The 15,618-nt window shown below is 42.2% G+C and overlaps 1 protein-coding gene across 3 annotated transcripts in view; it reads left to right on the top strand.

Annotated features, from left to right (window-relative positions):
* LOC135518027 (matrix metalloproteinase-17-like) overlaps window positions 1-15,618 on the top strand; it is a 113,241-nt gene that overhangs the window by 8,678 nt on the left and 88,945 nt on the right. Inside the window, exon 1 of one of the 3 annotated variants that reach the window (XM_064942851.1) lies at window positions 1,499-2,106. The exons of 1 other annotated variant lie outside the window; for it this stretch is intronic. In XM_064942851.1, the coding sequence (XP_064798923.1) occupies window positions 1,870-2,106 (237 nt within the window). In that variant the 5' untranslated portion in view covers window positions 1,499-1,869. Of the gene's footprint in view, window positions 1-1,498; window positions 2,107-15,618 lie in introns of those variants that run through there. One more of the 3 variants, XM_064942853.1, reaches the window with a different exon arrangement.

Raw genomic sequence — 15,618 nt, forward strand, 5'->3', positions numbered from 1 at the left:
AGGCATACGCATTATTTTCAGTCCAAGGAGTTTGCTGCTGGCGATATATGTATATTTAATTGGGTGTCAGTTGGCTCCCTGAACACTCACTTGTACATTCTGGGGGCTCCTGGTCTCTAACAACTACAGAAAGCCATAACATGTATCCCTGGTTTACTAAACACCCCAACTAGTTAACAAATTATGATATATCTATTTATGGTTTTATACAGGAACCGTGTTTGAAATGCAGATCCATAGGTTCAGGAGGAATGGATACTTAACTATTCTTTAAACTTTATCATAGATTCAGCCTATGGATTCCTATAGGCTACAGTCAGGTCAGGTGGGGCAGAGAATGATGGATAAATGGGGATCATTAGTGAGGCAGAAATCTGCTTTAGAGGGAATTATATGTAGTATTCAAATAGATGGAAAACTTCTGGTGTGTGTGTGTGCGTGCGTGCGTGTCTGCGTGCGTGCTTGCCAGACAAAACAATAGTAAATTACATCAGTTATTTGGCTCTAGAAATAATTCCAGGCTGGTGGGCCCTTATTGCATATCATAATTTTATAGATACTGCAAGGCCCCATTTGTCAATCATTTCACTCTGAAAACAAATGTCTGGAGAACATCTTACAAACGTCCTAACATGGTCCTCAATTATGTCCTTTTAACTTGCAGGGAACTAGACAAAGGTCCAACAGAGAACGTTCCCTTGGGACCATCACGTGATGTCCTGAAGACTAGTAAAATGAAAGTCCTGAGAACATGGAGAGATTTTCAAAAAAGCTATTGACATGGTCCTCAGTGATATCCTGGTAACTGACAGGAAACTAGGCAAAGGTCCCCCAAAGAACGTTTCCCAAGGACCATCAAACCACGTCCTGAAGAGTAGTAAAATGAAAGTCCTGAGAACATCCTAAAAAGGTCCTAACATGGTGCTCAGTGACTGACGTCCTGGTAACTTACAGGGAACGAGACAACAGTCCCCCAGAGAACGTTCTCCCCATACACTTAACCTAGCACCTCGCCCATGCTAAGCTTAAAGCCTACCTAACCCTCTACACATCGTTGTTTCCACATAAGCTAGTGTAGGCTTGCTTCATGTAGTCTACGCATAGGCCTAGGTAACTTTGCAACATCTCCAGGTACTATAGCCTATGGGTATGCCTATATAAAATCTCTGTGTTAGGCATGGCCATTTATCTATGGATTTCACCTCTATAATTTTATTTTGGCTAATGATATAGGCCTACATTTTAACCTGTGGACTAACATTGTTTTCATTCGAACAAATCTATTCAGAGATGCCATCTCCAAACTGTGCATGTCTGTCTGATATACACTGTTGCACCTGTAACTCTGAAACCGAGGTCACAAAATTAAAAGGGCGTCATAGATTCAATACTATGCCTATTATATGTGGACTGAATTAGGCGCCTTTATTCTCTCCTCCCATCTCTGGCTAAATTCCTCTCCACTCTCTCACCGTGCGTCAGTCTCAGTTTCCAATGCTCCGCGCAGGGAGCGCAAGCCGACCTCCGTTTGCCGGTATTGCAGTGTTGCAGAGGGAATATTAATTGAACGGATTCATTTTCTTTGCCCCGTGGGTATCTTGCACATTCTGAGATAAACAGCCTACATACTCCTATGCCGGGAAATATAATTTATATGTCTTTGTAAATAATTGTCGGCGTAATGTGGTCCACAGAGGAACAGCAATAGCCTATGACTGAAATGTTTTTTCAGGACGCGGATCTTGGTGGAAACTAACTGCAAAATTCCTCAATGTTTTTATTGGCATCTTCGGCTCTGTGTGATATGTGTTTCATGTGTTTACGCGCAACAGTGAGGTAGACTTCTCTTCCATTCCGTTTTGGAAACGGATGCGAGGGATCCGGACCTGGGTGATTTATTTGGTGGTGCGGGGGCAGGGACCCGTGTCTGAGCGCTGCATGAGCAGCGAGTGGCAGGGCATGATGTGTCAATTTTTTCGTAAATGGAAGTCCGTGCGGCGCGTTTGGATTATTTCTCCAGAGATGCTCCTGCTGCCTATGTTTTGGTTTTTATCTCAGGCTCGAGCGGCACCCTCTCTGACGGCTGAGCAGATGGACATGGGGGTGGTAAGAGCCTATAGTCTTTCGACACTTTTACAATGAATCTTTGAACCTAGGCAACTGCAGTGGACACACATTTTTATGGGTTAAACACGTAGCCTACGCAGTTTCTGGTATAATATAGCTGAACTTTTATCCACATAGGACTACATGTAGGGCTGTTGAAATAAACTGCCTCATAGTTCATCAGCATATCAACATGATGTGTGTAATTGTAAGCTAACTCCTGCGCATTCAGTGAACATTGAGAAATCAAATAGGTTGCTTTATAGTCCATGGCATGGCAGTGATGGGGAAACGTCGCATTTAGTTGTAACCTAGTTATTGGCTTCAATCATTTAGAAACAGAAGTAGGGAAGATAATGCATAATTGGGAGTGAGTAGACTATCGTGTGTCCTGTACTTTCTCCGGTGCGTTTGCCTAATATATACAAAATAAATGTTCTGTGAAACCAGTCTCACTTTGGATAAATATTTTAATGGTAGGCTTATGATAATTATTTGGGCATACTTCATGGGCTATTCTATGTGAGCGATTACTCCCTTAATGTCTGTCAGTGGTCAATGTATAGGCTAGATGCCAAGCTCGTTTGAGAGAAAATCGCTCTGCATGGTTCTCTATAGCACTGTACAGTTTGTAATACATCTTAAAGTAAGGATAAATACAGGAATTACATATAAATCCATCCGTGTCCACTTGCACAATGTGATGTATCCTACACTTCCTGTGTCATAATTATATGTAACCTGGTCTCAGAGCATTTAGTTTCATTCTGTATGTAATTTCGAGTATGATATGTACCTTTGTATGGGGTTTATTAATTTGTGTATGTCCATCATCCATTTCGTATCATATGTGAAGAATAACAATTCGTATGATATGGTACACATTAGCAAAACATACAATATGTTCCTATTTGCAAAACATATGATATGTTACGAATTCCCATTTGTTGTGGCTAACGTTAGCTAGGTGGCTAAAGCTAAAGTTTGCTAGCTGGCTAAAGTTAGCTAGGTTAGGGTTAAGGTTAGGCATTAGGATAAAGGGGAAGGGTTAGCTAAAAGGTTTAAGGTTAGGGTTAGGGAAGCTTTTCCCAAACTCGTTCCTTGGGACCCCAAGGGGTGCATGTTTTGGTTTTTGCCCTAACGCTACACAGCTGATTCAAATTATCAAAGCTTGATGATTAGTTGATTATTCTAATCAGCTGTATAGTGCTAGGGCAAAAACCAAATTGTGCACCGAGTTTGGGAAACCCTGGGTTAGGGGAAGGGTTAGCTAAAATGCTAAGTGGTTGCAAAGTCGCTAAAAAGTAGTAAGTTGTTGAAAAGTTGCTAAAATGCTAAAGTTGTCCTTGAGGATATTCAAATATGCAACCTTTGGGTTGCTAGACGTTCGCATTATACGCCCACACATCTGTCTTATGTAACTATACCAAGCGTAGCATATCATACTAATTTGAGTGTCCCAGATGTAGTTTTATATGTTACGTCTGGTCTATGAGACCCTGCTGTGTGGCCACATTTATGCACATGCCACATAACCTTGTATGAATGCTTTGAAGATTTAAAGAATCATGACTGTCACATCGCCTTAGGGTGGAGAGGTGAGAGAAGAATTTGCTACCAAAATGTTAGCAGATTTCAAACACAATATCGCCCAAGTATGTAATCATGGAACCATAGGCTTTTGGGGCTCATGGAGAAGTGACCCCTGAAGACATGTCTTACTGTGTGAAATTGCATTTTACTGAGTGGTTCAATATTTCTGCTCGCCAGAGAAGCCACGGGTGATGGTGAAACGATGGCGAGGATGCTCATGCCTCTCAGGTAGTTGACAAAAAAAATCACCACTAAAATAATCCGTTTATAGGTCATTTACACTAATAATCAAAGCATTGAGAGTTGAGAAATTCTCTAAATGGCCCTCATTTACCCATTAAAGAAGTTGCCCAAAGCTATTTGATTTAGACTGTATTATCAGAGTAAAATCTATATTTTCTCATTCAGGCTTGTATTCAATAAGCACTATCCAAGCTTTATAATGATTGCCCATTCTATTGAGAGGATTACTATCATCCCCAAAATACTTTTGTACAGCATTACAGTAATCTGTCCTGCTCCTACCCTACCCTACCCTACCCTACCCTACCCTACCCTACCCTACCCTACCCTACCCTACCCTACCCTACCCTACTCTACTCTACCCACCCCACCCCAAACACCTCTCTCTCAATTCAATTCAAGGGCTTTATTGGCATGGGAAACGTGTTAACATTGCCAAAGCAAGTGAAATAGATAATAGACAAAAGTGAAATAAACCATAAAAACGAACAGTAATCTCTTTCTCTCTCTCTCTCTCTCTGTCTCTATCACTCTCTCTACCTCATGTAAACTCACAACACACAATATGTAGCTGTTCCTCCCTAGTTTTCAAAGTTAATTCTCTAATATGGAGACTGTAGGGGAAGAATATGATATTTTCTCAGTGATAGCCCATAAACAAGGGTCACACAAATGTTTTTTCTTGTGCTGACCTCCACATGACCCTCTTGGAGCCCAGTGAGTGGTGTAGGTGCTGTAAGATCGCACATTTAGCAAAGCTGCTCCATGTCTCTGTGTAGCTGACACATTAAACACAGTGGAAACTCTAATTGCTCAGGTGTTACTGTGTGGACCAGGTCCTGCTGGCACCATTGCTGGGATGTGTCAGTGCAGAAGTTGACCAGCTCAGTGGGTAATAGGTTGGCAAATGACAGAACCTTATCAGTGTGGCACAGCAAGGAAGCAGAGGCCGTAGAGAGGGGATCAATCTGCACAACCAGTCCATCCACAACACATGCTTTACAGCAGAGATGTGATCTGGTGATTACACAGACAATTTAACGTACAATAGGTAGACGTTCCCACTACAGGAGGATGTTGGTCAATACCCTGACAGACAGTTTGTCCCCTGGATTGTCACCCCATCTCGCCTCCTTCTGCGGCCGGCTGGGTTTAAAGTAAGGTTTGCATGGGGCTGGTGGGTGTGTTGCTCACTGAGAGGCCATTTCCCTTGCTCAGTAGAACCATGTCTGAGACTACAATGCACCAGAGGCTTGGGGTGAGCCCCCCTTCAGACAGCCCACCAGAGACACACCAGACACTGTCTCGATGTCGGGATTATTGTAATTGTACGTCACATGCACAGTCCAATATGCAATTTCACAACATACTTCAAATGGACACATAAAAGGCCTAATCAGCACTATATGTTTTCTGCCCATCATATCATTTTTCCAATATGGTTTTCAGTCTGCTGGTACTGAGAGCCCGAGCTCCCCAGGGGACAACTCTCACAGCTCTCAGACTTCTCTTTAGATGTCATATAGGCCAGTTGAGGAAGCACTGCATTTCTAATCAGCCAGCAAATCACTATTGTATAGGACATGTATTCACAATGAATTGCAGTAGAGAGAAAACAACCTCTTTTGCAAAACTGGAGTTGTTATCACACCCTAAATTTAGTCACAGCTCTTATGAGAAACAGTGTGAAATGGTTCTGGCTGAAATGAGTGAAATGTGTGATATGACGATACTGTTTGACTCTTTCATCCTGTTTGGAGATAGGCAGGATGGTAACGACCATACCTCACCAGCCTGTCTCTGTCCTAAAGTGGAGAATCTCATTTTGCTGAAATTTCTTTAATATGACAGCACCATCTGGTCCCATCTTCAATGTAGTGGAGAGGATAGGAGGATACCACTCCCAGAAATATCTCACACAGCCCCGCCAGGCACACCAGCACAGCCACCCTCATTAGGACACTCCCCCCTTGAGCACAACACAGTCCAGCCGTGTCACTTTCTCTCAGCTCACTCTGTCCCACCTATAGTGCTTCTCCTCTGGAACTCTATAGATAGGATGCATTCCTTCACCAACACCTGGCTGTTCCAATTACCCAGAGATGTGTCATCAAGAGAGGGATGGAAAATAGGGATTGATTGACGGGTAAAGGAAAATGGGTAGGAATGTGGCTCTGAAAGGAGCAATCAAACAGAGGCACAACAAAGTGCACACCAAACAAAAAAAGCTGTCTCATCACTTAGACAAGGGGCCCACATGAAATCAAAATTGTCTCTGCATCTGGGAAGGAACTGTCTGTCTGGACTAATGCTTTGGGGAGAGATTTGCACCTGTGGAGAGGAGAGAGAAGTTTTTATTTAATTGTCCTCGTCAGCTGTCGTCGTGACCAACATCAAATCAAACTTTATTTGCCACATGCGCCGAATACAACAAGTGTAGACTTTACCGTGAAATGCTTACTTACAAGCCCTTAACCAACAGTGCAGTTCAAGGAGAAGAAAGTATTTACCAAGTAGACTAAAATAAAAAAGTAATAATAAAAAGAAACAAAATAACAATAACAATAACGAGGCTATATACAGGGGCTACCGGTACCAAGTCAGTGTGCAGGGGTACAGGCTAGTTGATGTAATCTGTACATGTAGGTGAGGGTGAAGTGACTGGGCATAGGTAACAAACAAACAGCGAGTAGCAGCAGTGTACAAGGGGGGGTGTTGATGTAAATTGTCCAGAGGCGATTTTTATGTTCAGCTGTCTAATGGCTTGGGGGTAGAAGCTGTTGAGGAGCCTTTTGGTCTTAGACTTGGTTCTCCGGTACCGCTTGCTGTGCTGTATCAGAGAAAACAGTCATTAACTTGGGTGACTGGAGTCTCTGACAATTTTATGGGCTTTCTTCTGACACCGCCTATTATATAGGTCCTGGATGGCAGGAAGCTTGGCCCTAGTGATGTACTGGGCCGTTCGCACTACCCTCTGTAGCGCTTTGCGGTCAGATGCCAAGCAGTTGTCATACCAGGTGGTGATGCAACCGGTCAGGATGCTCTCGATGGTGCAGCTGTAGAACCGTTTGAGGATCTGGGTGCCCATGCCAAATCTTTCAGGCTCCTGAGGGGGAAACGTTTTTGTCGTGCCCTCTTCACGACTGTCTTGGTATGTTTGGACCATGATAGTTCGTTGGTGATGTGGACACCAAGGAACTTGAAACTCTCAACACACTCTGCTACAGCCCCATTGATGTTAATGGGGGCATGTTTGGCCCAACTTTTCCTGTAGTCCACGTACAGCACCTTTGTCTTGCTCACATTGAGGGAGAGGTTGTTGTCCTGGCACTACACTGCCAGTTCTCGGACTGTATACACAACATGTAATTGATGGGATTGGAACCAGGTGTGATGGAAGACAAGACAAAACCAATGGAAAATGAAAAATGGATCAGCGATGGCTAGAAGGTCGGTGACATCGACCGCCGAACATCGCCCGAACAAGGAGAGGGAACAACTTTGTCGGAAGTGGTGACATTAACAATATTAACGTTTCCCTTTACTGGGGGAATTGTGATCGAATCAACGCAAAACTAGCCACTTTTAATGCAACATACTGAAACAAAACAAACAATGCAAGACATTTTGTTGTATGCAGAACGCATCAGAGTAGGATTCTGTTGCATTGACACACAGTCGTCCGTGTCAATGCAATAGAATACTACGCCGATGCGTTCAGCCCATACTCTACAGACCGGTGTGGCATAACCAATCAGAGCTGCAGTAGGCCTACAGTATTTGGAAATAGACCATTGCCCAGTGGTGGAAAAATAACACAATTGTCAAACTTGAGTAAAAGTAAAGATACCTTAATAGAAAATGACTCAAGCAAAAGTGAAAGTCGCCCAATACAAGTAATTGGTTTTAAATATACCTAAGTATCAAAAGTTTAATAATAAAGAATTCCTTATATTAAGAAAACCAGATGGCACAATTGTCTTGTTTTTTAAATGATGGATAGCCAGGGGGCACACTCCAACAATCAGACATAATTTACAAACAAAGCATTTGTGTTTAGTGAGTCTGCCAGATCAGGGGCAGTGGGGAAAATGGTCAGGGAAAATGTATGGAGTAAACATTATTTTCTTTAGGAATGTAGTGAAGTAAAAGTAAAAGTTGAAAAAAATATAAATAGTAAAGTAAAGTACAGACACAAATACTTAAGTAGTACTTTAAAGTATTTTTACTTAAGTACTTAACTCTACTGCCATTGTCATATATACATCTGTGCCATTCACAGTGCCATCTGGGCAAGAGAAGTTGTGAGTAAATGCACTTGTTTTGAGATAAAAGCGAGAGCTGCATGTAGCCATGTGTGCACATTTTATTCATATCCGTTACTAGTTAGTGAGTTATTAGCCCAGTTATAAATAATTTGTAGTCAGCAATGGGGGAGTGATTGCTTCCTACAAGAGCACAAACATGTACGTTTGTAGACATCTTTGAAAAGTGAGTCGGGTAAAGAGCTTTTTTTCATCTTAAATGGGCAGTGTTGTATTTTGAATCAGGCTTGAATAAACTAAGTAGCAATAGGCAGAGGGTTGCATAATTTGTCTGATTCTCTGTAATAATGGTATGAGAATAATAATGCATTTTATTTTGTAAAGTGGTTTCTTGCATCAAACAACACAACATTTTCAGTCACAGACTTGTCTGAAGGACAAGTGGATAAACCGGTTAATGTCAAGCCCTGCATGTTTTTTCAGAAGTCTCATGGAATGTAGAACTACAGTAAACACCACACATTGGCTGCTACTGTAGGCTGAATGATAGAACAGCTATTTCCATGTTGAAATGTTATGGGATGCATTTTCTCCAACGTTTTTGATGGTAGGCCCCTCTGGTAGGCCTACACTATGATCAAATAGCCACAATAGCCTACTTGGCCACTGTTAAAACTGTAACTTAACTTAAGCACCTACAGCCTCCGTGTTCACAGTAAATTCATGCCGGAAGTTGCAAAGGAATTTTCACAAGTTTGCGCTCAGCAAACCTGAAATTTGCTGTGTCAATCAGAATTTGAGGGAACATTGGTCTTGACTAAAGTGTTTTGAGTTATGTGACTAGGTCAAAATTGTGTGCCATTTTAATAATCATAGTCTGGTCTGCCTTTTCTTTCTTACAATCCTCTGGTTCCAATGCAGTCCACTTTTAGCGCCTCTGTCCTACTTTCAGGAGGCACTGTGGACGCCTGTGACCTCACATCCATTGCACGGTGACGTGGGGGCTCAGATTTGGGGCAAGGAGATTATTTCAGGAACAATGTCTAGGGGGAGGAGGCCACAGTGCAAGAGAGAATATTACGGTACAGAGAAAGAGGGAGAGAAAGAGAGAGGCACTCAGATGTGTGATATAGTATAGCCATACCCACTCAGAAAGAAAGTGAGATCTAAGACAGCCCTCCAATCCCTCCATATCCAACCTGTCATCCCTTCCTTGTTCAAGTGCATTACGGTGCCGACTGTAGGTTCTTGAGGAGATTGTCAGATTTGCTGAAGGGTTTAGGACAGCATCAAAGGCTCTATCCGTGAGGTTTTGCAGATCCTGACACCTCATTGGCAGGAATCCCAGCTCTGCCTTCTGGGATTCCTGCTTGGCAGCTGTGCTGACCTCATCCTGACCCTGTCAATCAAAATGAAGACAGACATATCCAGACCCTTGGTAGATCAAACACTCATACTTTGCAGTATAAGATGACAAAATCAAGAAGTTTGTTCTTGTGAAGCGACCACACGCCGAACAGCCACATAAGCATACATACATATATACCCACCATATTGGATTACCTCATAATATTCCGAGCAACATTGACTTTGATCAGAGAAACAATACTTCACTGGCCAGAAAGCTGTCCTTGCAATCTCTAGATTTATTGCAAGCCATTGTAATCTTGAATGCATCAAAAAAAGAGATGTTCAAGGAAATTCCAAATTCCAGAAAGGATGGCAGACAGTAGTAATGGATCACATTGTGTGGGTGATGGAACGGGAATGACTTTTCTCTGCAACAGAGCTGCACGCAATCTCCCTTTTCTCCATTCGCTCACAAGGATTTTTTTAAACTGAGGTTTACGAACAAAGCTGCTCCACTCCAAGGCAACCATATTGAAAACCCAAAATCAACTCCATATGCTCCCCTGTCTTATGTTATCCAAAGGTGTCCCCCTCTCCCTGTCCCATCTCAGATCAAAGGAATAGTCACTATCACCATCCATAGCCACGGAGCTCTTGTAATTACTGTGGTTTCTGGTGTTGCGCTGGCTTGCCTGTCACAGCTCAAAATAACCCAGAGGCCAGCCAGCCATTCAATGCACAACCTTAAAGCACTATCAAGGAAACGCCAAAGCAACAACATAGGTCCTCTTAGATTGCTTGCAGAAATTAGCAGAATAAAGAAACTGTGTGAATTTGGAGTATATGCACATGTCTGCATGTGATCGATCGGGTGTGTATATGTGTGGTATGCATGCATAATGCGTTCATGTGAAGTCAAAACAGTCAGTAAAGCAGTCACTTCCCACTCTGAGGAAGCAGGCCAATTGAATGTAAAAGCCAACCAGTTTCGGATGTGGTTGACAGCCCCCTTTGGCTTTTAATAAGTTTGTTCATTTTCCATGTTGTTCTGAGCCACGCAGCAGGTTATCCTGCCGTTTGGCTCTCATTAGCATTTGTCAGTTATTAACAAGATGAAGGAGAGCAGAGGAGATAAAAAAAATGGAAGGGAAAAAGCTTCTTCAGATGCAAGGAACGTCAGAGAAATCATTTTGGTGAGTGGAGGCGTTTGATGTGCAGCGTAGAATCAGCTTCAAGTCTGCCGTGTAATGTTCTCATAACGAGACCCCATTCCTCTGCTAGTCCTTACGGAAGAAGGAAGGAAGGACCAGGCTGGGTTAGCTAGCAGCTTGTTTTCAGAGGTCTGCTAGTGCTAATGGAATTATGTTTAATTTACAAACGCGAGAGGCTGATGGGATCAGGGAATGGAATTGTATTGAGTTATTAGGTGAGAGTAACCAGTCTGTGATGGAAATCATCTTAACCACACATACAGTATAGGAGAGTAATTGTTACATTCAAGGTTGCATCTATAGGTTCTCATTAGTGCAACAATTAGTTATTGACAGGATTTTCTCTCAGCAGAGCCCGTGGGAGACAGAGAGGTGAGAGTCTATTCTCTGTATGAATGTCTTAATGAAAATGTAATGAATTTAAGTGCTGTGTAAAAGAAGTTCCGGACAAAATAAGTTACTCCTTGATTGACACTGCTTCTCTAGATTTCTCACAGCCCGTACAAAGTGCGAAACCACCACGTTACAAACCTGTATCAGTCTATGAGAAATGTTCTAGGGGGAGAAGGCAGGCAGGATCCCTGTGTGGACTGGGTTGGCTCAGTAGGGAGCCAACTAAAGGTAATGCCCCTCGCTGTGTCCTTGATATGGACTCCTCACCTCACTGGCTTCAGTCAAAATGGATTTTCAATAAATGGATTACTGCCTCTGAGTAAGACAACAACATTGTAAGTCACACTGGAAAATGTAATCTGCTCAGAGAATAGTGTATATCAGCAGGGATAGAAATGGGCTTATGCTTTAACCTCTTCGCTGCTTGTGGCTTTTAGGTATTACTGTACTCACATACATTTCACTGGCTTTGTAGAAAAGTCCACAGATCTGCTAAAGAGCTCTTCCCTTCAGATGGAATGGGATGGTTAGTCCCCAAAAGCCAGAGCCGAAGCTGAAGATGAGCTTATTCACAGCGGCAGAAGTGGAGTTTTGTTTCCTGATTGGTTCATTCTCTGATCTTTATAACAGTGTTGCAGTAGATTCTAGCCCTATATAGGGAGTCGGTATAAATAGTTGATGTAGACACTATGTTATGTTGTGATACAAGAGGTGCTCAATATCTTACTCTCATTCTCTCTTTGCCATCTCGTTCTTCTCCCACTCTTTCTCAACTCCCTATAACTTTCATTTAAATAACCTGCACCTCCCTTTTTCTTCTTCTCTCTCTCCCATTCTCCCCACCCTCTTTCTCTCAATCCCCTCTATGGCTTTGGCACAGAAACTCATCCCGGGGAAGATGCATAGTGATGCAACTGGAAGCCGGTTGGCATTTAATAACCCAACAAGTCAATATGACCTCTATGGTTGGCCGCTCATTAAATTATGTGCCGCGTCATCAGTTCCATCATTTTTTTTGCTCCATTATTAATTTGATTTCAGCCTGGCACTGATCTGAGGGGCCGTTATTGGCACATCGACCAGGAGTAATGGGCCGATTCCAGCTAGAATGAAGCTGGTGCACTTTATAGCAGGGTCACAGTAGGGTGTCTTTTATGTTTATGTAAAGCCGTGGTTCCCAAACTTTTTATAGTCCCGTACTCCTTCAAGCATTCAATCTCCAGGTGCGTACCCCCTCTAGCACCAGGGGCAGCGCACTCTCTAATGTTGTTTTTTTGCCATCATTGTAAGCCTGCCACACGCACACTATACAATACATTTATTAAACATAAGAATGAGTGTGTTTTTGTCACAACCCGGCTCGTGGGAAGTGACAAAGAGGTCTTATAGGACCAGGGCACAAATAATAATATAATAAATAATCATAATTTTGTTCTTTATTTAGCCATCTTACATATTAAACCTTATTTGTTCATTAAAAAAATGGAATAATTCACCACAGGTTAATGAGAAGGGTGTGCTTGAAAGGATGCACATAACCCATAATGGGTTGTATTGGAGAGTCTCAGTCTTAAATAATTTCCCACACAGTCTGTGCCTGTATTTAGTTTTCATGCTAGTGAGGGCCGAGAATCCACTCTCACATTAGGTACGTAGTTGCAAAGGGCATCAGTGTCTAAACAGTGCGATTTGCCAAGGCAGGATACTGAAATCTGGCAGTGGCTTCTGATTGGATTAAATTAAATTTTCACAGAACCGCTTGTTGCAATTTCGATCAGGTTCTCTTGTTCAGATATCGGTAAGTGGACTGGAGGCAGGGCATGAAAGGGATAACGAATCCAGTTGTTTGTGTCGTCCATTTTGGGAAAGTACCTGCGTAATTGCGCACCCAACTCACTCAGGTGCTTAGCTACAGTGCCTTGCGAAATTATTCGGCCCCCTTGAACTTTGTGACCTTTTGCCACATTTCAGGCTTCAAGCATAAAAATATAAAACTGTATTTTTTTGTGAAGAATCAACAACAAGTGGTACACAATCATGAAGTGGAACGACATTTATTGGATATTTCAAACTTTTTTAACAAATCAAAAACTGAAAAATTGGGCGTGCAAAATTATTCAGCCCCCTTAAGTTAATACTTTGTAGCGCCACCTTTTGCTGCGATTACAGCTGTAAGTCGCTTGGGGTATGTCTCTATCAGTTTTGCACATCGAGAGACTGAAATTTTTTCCCATTCCTCCTTGCAAAACAGCTCGAGTAGTTTTATATCTTTATGTTTGAAGCCTGAAATGTGGCAAAAGGTCACAAGGTTCAAGGGGGGCGAATACTTTCGCAAGGCACTGTATATCACATTTGACATTGTCCATAAGCTTGAGTTCATTTGCACACAAGAAATCATACAATGATGGAAATACCTGTGTGTTGTCCTTGTTAATGCAGACAGAGAAGAACTCCAACTTCTGATTCATAGCCTCAATTATGTCCCACACATTGAATATAGTTGCGGAGAGTCCCTGTAATCATAATTTCAGATTATTCATCACCCAGATAGGCCAGTCGTGTGAGAAATTCGTCATCATGCAAGCGGTCAGACAATTGAAAATTATGGTCAGTAAAGAAAACTTTAAGCTCTTCTCTCAATTTAAAAAAAACGTGTCAATACTTTGTAAAAGCGTTATGGTCGCTGCCCATATTGCATAATGCAGAAAATACACAAGAGTTCAGGGGCCTTGCTTTAACAAAGTTAACCATTTTCACTGTAGTGTGAAAATGTGAATCACATTTTTATTTGGCGTACCCCTGTTTGGGAATAGCCCATGTACAGTATAGGAATGGAAATATGAGCAGCACAATAATGCCCTTAAAGTGACCAAGAGTCCTTACTTACACAAAGACACCTTAAGAGCATGTTTTCATTTATTTATTTTGCGAGGCAAGTCAGTTCAGAACAAATTATTATTTTTAATGATGAACTAGGAACAGTGGGTTAACTGCCTTGTCAGATTTTTACCTTGTCAGCTCGGAGTTTTGATCTTGCAACCTTTCGGTTACTAGTCCAGCACTCTAACCACTAGGCTACCTGCCGCCCCAAAGAGATCCTATGTAGCCCAAAGAGATCCTATTAAATTACTATTATGTAATTCTAGGATGTAACCTATGTTCAGTATTTTGTTCCTGTATTCATGCATGCACTGTTCCATTTGGTAAACAAATAAAACCTTGCCATGTTCAGCTCTGTAATATCCAATTTTCCTATCTATTACTGAACAAAAATATAAACGCAACATGTAAAATTTTGGTCCCATGTTTCATGAACTGAAATAAAATATCCCAGAATTAGTTATCCATCCAGCTGACAGGTGTGTCATATCAAGAAGCGCATGTACACCTTGTGCTGCGGACAATAAAGGCCACTCTAAATGGTGCCGTTTTGTCACACAACACAATGCCATAGATGTGTTACGTTTTGAGGGAGCATGCAATTGGTATGCTGACTGCAGGAATGTCCACCAGAGCTGTTGCCAGATAATTTAATGTTCATTTCTCTACCATAAGCCGCCTCCAACGTCATTTTACATCATTTGGTAGTAGTTCCAACCGGCCTCACAACCACAGATCACTTGTAACCATGCCAACTCCGGACCTCCACATCCGGCTTCTTGACCTGTGAAATCATCTGAGACCAACCACCCGGACAGCTGATGAAACTGAGGAGTATTTCTGTCTGTAATAAAGCCCTTTCATAGGGGAAAACTGATTCTGATTGGCTGGGCCTGGCTCCAAAGTGGGTGGGGCTATGCCCTCCCAAGCCCACCCATGGCTGCGCTCCTGCTCAGTCGTGTCAAATCCATTCATTAAGGCTTAAGGAATTTACTTCAATTGACTTATTTCCTTATATGACCTCAGTAAAATCACTGAGATTGTTGCATGTTGTGTTTTTGTTCAGTATAATTACCTCTGCATCTAAAAAGAAGAGTTCGGAGAAAGAGAGAGAGGTTCTGTTCTTCCGAGTCTTTTGTGGCATGACTGTTCCTTTTCCTTCCCCAGTCCAAGAATATGGGGACCCAGCTGAATCCTCTACTTTTGTGTGCTCTCTCTCATTGTTCAGTAGAATCTTATGATGGACTAAGTCAGGATTTTCAGCGTAAGGTGAAGATAATAGAGAACAGGCTTACTGTGCTCTGCTTCGTGTTATTATCAATTTCTCCAGATCAATTGTCTCCTCCATCTGCCTGTGGTTTGCATCCGCAGCCCTAACCACCTTTTCCGCTTTACCAATACACTGCTTTAATGAAATGGTTCTGTTTCACCATGTGCCAATATGTCAGACTATAAATACATTTGACCGGGAGATTCACACGAAAATAAACACTCAAGATATTCCCTGTTTTTGTGGAACGATCTGAAGTCGATGAATATGGTTTGCGATAACTTATGGAAGTGTGTAAACAGGCCGT

This window comes from Oncorhynchus masou, chromosome 28, assembly GCF_036934945.1.
Source record: "Oncorhynchus masou masou isolate Uvic2021 chromosome 28, UVic_Omas_1.1, whole genome shotgun sequence".
Lineage (NCBI taxonomy): Eukaryota > Metazoa > Chordata > Actinopteri > Salmoniformes > Salmonidae > Oncorhynchus > Oncorhynchus masou.